The sequence below is a fragment of the Talpa occidentalis genome, unplaced genomic scaffold (assembly GCF_014898055.3).
Source record: "Talpa occidentalis isolate TD23 unplaced genomic scaffold, MPIMG_talOcc4v2.1 talOcc4.12, whole genome shotgun sequence".
NCBI classification, from domain to species: domain Eukaryota; kingdom Metazoa; phylum Chordata; class Mammalia; order Eulipotyphla; family Talpidae; genus Talpa; species Talpa occidentalis.
In genome coordinates this window covers 46,457,527-46,464,326 of record NW_023601212.1, presented here as the reverse complement: position 1 = coordinate 46,464,326, position 6,800 = coordinate 46,457,527, and the positions used below count along the sequence as shown (strand labels likewise).

At 52.5% G+C, this 6,800-nt stretch overlaps 1 protein-coding gene and 1 long non-coding RNA gene across 3 annotated transcripts; one reads left to right on the top strand and one right to left on the bottom strand.

Moving 5' to 3' along the window:
• Positions 1-1,539: 1,539 nt before the first annotated feature.
• Positions 1,540-5,005, bottom strand: LOC119240038 (uncharacterized). The gene is made up of 3 exons (XR_005124063.2): positions 4,919-5,005; positions 4,227-4,371; positions 1,540-1,915 (listed from the first exon to the last, which is right to left on the bottom strand). It is a non-coding gene; the product is annotated as an uncharacterized LOC119240038 (long non-coding RNA).
• Positions 2,432-6,545, top strand: CCDC194 (coiled-coil domain containing 194). Of its 2 annotated transcripts, XM_054693939.1 has the most exons (4): positions 2,778-3,139; positions 4,246-4,342; positions 4,971-5,103; positions 5,652-6,545. In XM_054693939.1, the coding sequence occupies exons 1-4, from the start codon at positions 2,813-2,815 to the stop codon at positions 5,800-5,802; spliced, it is 708 nt and encodes a 235-aa protein (XP_054549914.1). In that variant the 5' UTR covers positions 2,778-2,812; the 3' UTR covers positions 5,803-6,545. The 2 variants fall into 2 exon arrangements, 1 of the variants encoding a protein (XP_054549914.1); XR_008551297.1 differs by lacking the exons at positions 2,778-3,139; positions 4,971-5,103; positions 5,652-6,545 and adding an exon at positions 2,432-2,605 and having other exon boundaries at positions 4,246-4,284.
• The last annotated feature ends 255 nt before the right edge of the window (positions 6,546-6,800 follow it).

Sequence of the window (6,800 nt, the reverse complement as noted above, 5' to 3'; positions counted from 1 at the left end):
GCACACATTGTTTATGGCCTGTCTAGTCGGAGTTAATTTTCCAGCCCAAAGGAAAAATTTTTTTAAAAAATTAAAAAAAAATCCAGACTCCACGCCTGGAGGAGCGCGGGGAGCCAGCGCTATCTGAGGACCAGCCTCAGCACACCAGGGCGCCCTTAAGGCCAGGTGTCCAGGAAAGGGATAAGGGGCTCCAGAGGCTGGACATGACAGGCTCCTGGCAGCAGGGAAGGCCTGCTTGCTGCTGAACAAATGTCTTTGTTCAATTCACTATAAAAAGTCAGCTGGAAATGAAATGTTAAGGTGGTTTCTTTAGGGTGTTAGCCCCCTCCCCACCCCCACCATCTTCCAGATTGCCCGTTGTCTGATTAAAGCACATTTTATTTTTATTTATTTTTTTACTTTAACTTTTATCATTTTTAAATTTTTTAGACAATATTTGCTCCCCCCCATTGAGTCCCCCTAGAATTTCCTTCCCCAAGGCACCCGTGCACCATCACCACAGTCCCCTGTGCTCCTCCCTCCTCCCCTCACCCCTCTCCCTCCTCTTCTCCTGCAGGATGTCTCTGGTTTATAATTGTCTGTTTTTGTTAAAGCACATTTTAAAGATTCAATTCCTGTCTTTACTTTATTAGCATTTGGTGGTGACAGATGGCCCAAGCGCCAGTCTCCCAGTTACATAGTCCCAAACTTGTGGGCACTTGTCGAAAGTCAGGGCACTGCTGGTCTGGTCCTATGAAAAGGTTGTGCCTCAATAACTTCAGGGGAGAGGCCTCCCTGGTGGTGCAAGGGGTTAAGACGCAGCACTATGAAGGTGTCCTCAGCCACTGCAGCATGAGTTCGATCCCCAGCCAGGGAGCAACCCACATGGTGCAGCAGACCTCTCCTCTCTTGCCTGCTTCTCCCCTCAGCAGTGTATTTCAGCCAGTCTGCCTGTTCTGCTCCCCACTCTCTCTGGTGAATCCTCTCACCCCCTGCACCTCTTACATCCCAGCTTACATCCCAGCTCTTGTATGTATCAAAATAAATAAAATCTAAAAACAAAAACAAAAACATGTCCTGGATTTCTGCCAGTCCCAAAAAGACAACAGAGACTACTCAGCCCCAGTTTCACTTAGTGAAACCCTGAAGCCTAACTCCCCTACTTGTGCAACAGCTACCCATTCGGGACCCCTCTCTGTTCAGAGCTTTCCTTTCCTTCTTATCTGACAATAAATTTCTTGCTTTTCTGCCTAAGTCCTGGTCCAACACTGAATTCTTTCCTCGTGGAGACAAGGACCAGGAACAGCGTCTTGGATTTCAGCTCCTGGACTCCAGGCGTGATTCCAGAGGACTGCTCCAGTTTCTGTCTTCATTCAAGGTTTTCACACATTTGGTATATGTGTAGTGAGGTCACAGTAAACATTTTAGATAGAGGGTATGGTTTGTATCTTCTGTATGATGTTACCTATCTCTCCTATCTCTTTGGAAAAACATTCTGGAAACTCGGGGATTTAGAAAGATTGTAAATTGTAAAATCACCATTCCTCTGAAGTTATTTTTTTAAAGATTTATTTATTTATGCATACAAGAGCTGGGATGCAGGCCAGAGGTGTGAAGGGTGAGAGGATTCACCAGAGACAGAATGGGGAGCAGAACAGGCAGATTGACTGAAATACACTGCTGAGGGGAGCAGCAGGCAAGACAGGAGAGGTCTGCTGTGTCATGGGGGTTGCTCCCTTGCCCGCCAGGGGATCGATCTAGAGATTAAACTTGTACTGCAGAGACTGAGAATTGCCACCAGGGAGGCCCCCAACTTTCTTTCTCCTTCATTCTCAGAGCAAGCTGAAGGCTGTTCCCGGGGTTCGAGTCTTCACTTTGATTCTTTAATGAACTCGTCTCAGTTGAGCAGGCTCACCCAGTCTGATGGGGGACACAGCTGAGAATCAAACACAGGAAATGTGAAATTACAGAAGAGGAGAGAAATCTGATTAAACGCCCATGTGAGTTAGTGGAGAAGAAGGAGGGCTCTAGGGGAGAAAGTTATACCAGTGTGAAGGAGGAAATGACACCAAAAGTGTGCCAAGAGCCTTTCAGGGGAAGTACAGAAAAGGATTAAGAAGTGGGGAGATGGGTGGAGGGTGAAATAGAGAGGGAGGAGAAGGAAGGGTAAGTAGGCAGGGGATATGGAAATGAAGGAGAGCCAGAAGGGAATGAAGGGGTGAAGGGGAAGAGCAGAGGATTTTGGATTCTGAGCCAGAATGAAAGTGAGGGCCGCTTAGAAACTGCCCAGGATCTGATTCATGTTGTAAGAACGCCCCCTGGTGGCCCAGTGGAGAACCAGTAGGAGATGGGTGGGCCAGTACACCCTCTTGTCTGCCCGGTTCCCTCACAGCCTATCACGTAAAGCTCAGCAGCCTGGGTCAGGCTGACCTCAATCAGGGATAGACTTCTGTCTCCCAGCCATGGTTTCCCCGTGAACAGAAAGGGACAACATACCTTGAGATCCTCACCAAGCACCCCACCACCAACACCAGATGGAATGTGCTCATGGGATCCCCTCAAAGCCCTGAGGATCAGGAACTACTGCACCCCCATTTCACAGAGGAGGAAACTCATAGGACATCATGTGAGTCACAGAAGCAGAACTCGAACCCAGGACCCCTAGTCCTGTTCAGGGTTCTAGAAGCCTGGGCTGGCCCTTGGCAGCGTTCCCGCCCCTCCTAACGGTTTGGGAAGCCACGACCGCGTGGGGCGGGACCGTGGGTGTCCCTGGCGTCCCAAGGTGCCAATTAAATACTTGTGGCTGTCTGGGGCCAGAGCTGTGAACAGTGGCATGGCCGAGCAGGGGCTGGAGGAACCTGGGCGCGCATGGCGGCTCCTGGCCCTATGCGGGGCCGCCGTGTTCCTGGCAGCCGCAGCAGCTGGTGGAGCCCTACTGGCCTGGAATCTGGCTGCTTCGGTCTCCCGGGGGCCTCGGTGTCTGGAACCCAGGGTCAATGCCACCATGCCTCCCTGGGACCCAGCACCCGAGATTGAGGAACTGCAGCGCCGGTTGGCAGAGGCTATCCAACGAGAGGAGGCCCTGGCCAGGCAGCTGGACCAGGCCCAGGGTGTCCGTCAGGAGCTGGAAGTGACTTTGAGGGCCTGTGAGGGCCGCCAGGTAGGTGGGGGGAGAGGTGGGGGGGCGGGTGAATCCAGAATGTTGAGGAGAGAGGGCCAGTACACACATCCCCAGCATCCACCCCCCCCACACCTTTCTCCAATTCTTCCACTGAGAGAGGTGAGAATAGCACGACAATTCCTCCCAATCCTGTGTTGCCAGCTCACTCCTGAGTCTGTCTTCTGACCAAGAAGTCTCCACTGTCCTCTGCTATTTGTCACATAAATGGTGGTGGCTAGGGAAGCCCCAGACCCCTTAATCCTCCTGGGGAGGCCCTGTGCTAACTGTACCCACCCACTCAACCCCCCAGCCAGTGTTCAGAGTCCTATTTCTAGAGAGGGACATTTATATCCCCTGTAATTAGGCAGCTAAAGTTGGCCTCTTGGGGGAGGTACCTGCCAGGGCCTCCCTTTTCCTCTGGCCACCCCCCTCAAACCCTTTCTTAACTCTTCCCAGTTTTGGGCCTTGCAGAAGAACCAACCTCAAAGTCCCAACCATTCACATTTATTGAGTGACTGCTGTATACTGGGCCCAGCAGAATTAGGCAGCATGTGACTTTTAGAAATCAGAACAGCCCCCTACCCTCTTTCCTGTTTGCCTAGGCCTAGGAAGGCCTGGAATGGCCTGGGGAAGGCCTGAAGCAGTGAAGGTTAAGAGCAGCCTGCCCAGAGTTCAAATTCTGACTCTGTCCCTTGCTGCCCCCAAGGAAGCCAGGCCAGTTGCTGTCTCAGATGATGACAAAGCATACTCCAGAAGCCCAGTCATGGTTCATCACTAAATTGGCTTGTGCTGGTTTGACATGCCAGTGAGCAAGTCTAACTGTAGGTGGAATTGAGGGCAGTGTGACGGGGAGCTAAATGTCGGCGCCCCAGTGCTATGGAGTGGTGGCTGGTCGACCTGGGCAGGGATCGCCTTACAGGCAGGTAGCTGTCACTGTTGGGTACCCCAGACTTCAGCGGCCACTTCTGTGTTTTACAACTACAGGACCCCAAAAGACATTCCAATAAAAGCTCAAGTAACACCAGTGTCTTTTCAGTATCCCCTGGAAAGGGCAAGGCCAATTCATTCTCCCTTCCCTCTCCCCTACCTTCTGGGCCACTCCACAGAGCCTGCTTGAGACCCAACTTGTGACGCTGAAGACTGAGATGGACGAGGCCAAGGAGCAGGGGACCCAAATGGGGGCTGTGAACGGTGCGCTGACAGGTGTGTTGGGGCGCAAGGGGTGGGCGTGGCTAGAAGTGGTGGGAGGAGTTTAGAAGATTCTGTGCTACCCAAGACGCACAGTTGTTGCAAAGGACAAGCAAACAAACGCGAAATACACGCATCATGCAAAGGTCATGCAGTCACAAGAAACGATATCAAAGCAGCGAAATATGCAAACGACTCGCAAAAGCAGTGCAATTTTTTTTTTTTTAAGATTTAGTTATTTTTACAAGAACTGGGGTACAGGCCAGAGATGCGGGGGGTGAGAGGACTCACCAGAGACAGAGTGGGGAACAGAACAGGCAGACTGAAATACGCTGCTGAGGGGAGCAGCGCGCGAGTCAGGAGAGGCCTGCCGCGCCATGTGGGTTGCTCCCTAGTGGGCCGGGGATCGAACTGGTGCTGCAGAGGTTGCGGATTGCTTCATAGTGCGGTGCTTAACCCCTTGCGCCACCAGGGAGGCCCAGCAGTGCAAATTTTTGAAAAGCGATGCACACGACAAGCAAAGGTCATGCAAACAGCACACAACTTTAATGCAAATAAAGCAAAGCGCACAAATATTGCTAGTATGCACACCGTAAGCTCGGGCGCGGTGTGTCCAACCTGACCCTACTCCCTGCGCCCGCAGAAGCCCTGGCGCGCTGGGAGGCGGCTGCCACGGAGTCTGCGCGGCGGCTGGACGAGGCGCAGGGGCGAGCCAGCGCGGCCGAGGCCGAGAGCGGGGCCTGCGCAGCCCGGGAAGCCGCGCTGCGCGCGCGAGTGTGAGTGCAGGTTGGCCGAGGGGGAGGGGGAGGGCGCGACCAATGGCTGCCCAGATTAAATTCTTTCCGCCGATTTCCACGTGGGGCGTGGTGGGGCTGGGGTTACGGGGGGAGGGTCCCCGGGAGGGGCGAGGGCGTGGGCAATGGGCGGGCCCTCGGAGATGGAACGGAGGGGAGGGTCGAAGTGAGAATCCCGGCATCGCAAGCAGAGACGGCGCGGGGATGGGGCTCTCCGGAGGCGGGAATTCGTAGGCACTTGGGAGGGAGGCTTGGGGTCGAGCGCCTGGAGGAGCCCCGGGGAGGGCGGGGCGGGGCGGGGCAGAAGAGAAGGGTGTTCAGAAAAGGGAGTATCAAGGGAGGAGCCGGGGGTCTAGAGGCGGGGCGGCTGATGACGGTGCTGGACTCCCCGGGGACGGTCCCGGGAATGACAAGGATGGAATGGGGGATCCTAGGGTCTGGGGTTCCCGGGAAAGGTGGAAGAATGTTATCGGGGATGTTTCTGGAGACGGGGGTCCAGATGCTCACAGGCCCCTCCTGGTTCCCTGCAGTAACGCCCTGAAGGCAGAGATGGACTCCCTGCGCAGAGGGCAGCGCCCCCGGACACGCTCGGGGTCCCGGCCCCGGCCCAGCCCCCGCTCGCGCTCTCGCCCGGGAACCTCCGGGGCCTGCCGGCGGCCGGCACAAAGCACACGAGGGTGAATCAGTCCCCGTCAGGATGGGGCTCCAGGTCAGGAGGACCGACTCTGTGGGGGCAAGTGTAGAGATGCCCAGTTGACACCCACCAACGCTCAGCTGTAGACCAGGAACAGCCCTGAACGGAAACTGCAGGAAGGAGACTCGACCCCCTCTCTCTCCCCGGGCCACACAATGAGGTAATGCTGAGCTGGGGGTTTAGTCCCTCTACGACAGTGTTGCCCTCACCCCACTGACACAAGGACTTAGGGTCCCGACTGACTCAGGATTGAACTGGAGGGAGACCCTTCTCTCACTGCCTCAGCTTAACTTGTCTGTAAAATGAACGATTTGAATTATGTTTAGAAAGTTGGTCTATCCAAAAACTGACAAGGAGGCACAATAGGAAAACTACACACCCCTCTCACTGGGAAGAGTGTAAAAAACTCCAAAATGGATTTTTAGCAAAGAGAACCAAGTAACACATTTTTAAAAACACCACAACAAAAGGGACATTCCTGAGATGTAAGGATGGTTTAACATTTGGAGGCCTGTAAATAAAATTAACCATACTAATGGATCTAATGAGAAAAGTTATAAAAAGATCATCAAAATCAGGACCAAGATAAGGATGACCATTATTAAGAAAAAGTAATAGGGTACAAATATTAGAAAAAAGGAAGAAGTAGAAGTTGAATCATATGAAAGTACTGCTTACATAAGTCAAAAATAACAGAAATATCAACAGTTTCATGACCAAGTCCATATTGTTTTTGTCTCTTAACTTTATATTTAACCTAACTTCAGGCTCACAGAAAAATTGGAAGATTAGTACAAAGAATTCCTGGATATCCTTCACCTAGATTCCACGAATGTTAATTTTTACCACGTTGTGCTCTTGCTCTCTCTCTCTCTCTGAAAAACTTGCAGAAATTATGTCCTTTTACCTACAAATACTTGAGTATGCATTTCCTAAAAATAGGACATTTTCTCACATAATCACAGTATAAGTACAGACAGCTGGA

Excerpts from the sequence above, each read along its gene's own strand:
- CCDC194 (XM_054693939.1), top strand. The coding sequence starts at position 2,813 with ATGGCCGAGCAGGGGCTGGAGGAACCTGGGCGCGCATGGCGGCTCCTG. Across the intron at positions 4,343-4,970 it reads TGTGAACGGTGCGCTGACAG|AAGCCCTGGCGCGCTGGGAG; the intron begins GTGTGTTGGGGC and ends CTGCGCCCGCAG. Across the intron at positions 5,104-5,651 it reads GCCGCGCTGCGCGCGCGAGT|TAACGCCCTGAAGGCAGAGA; the intron begins GTGAGTGCAGGT and ends GGTTCCCTGCAG.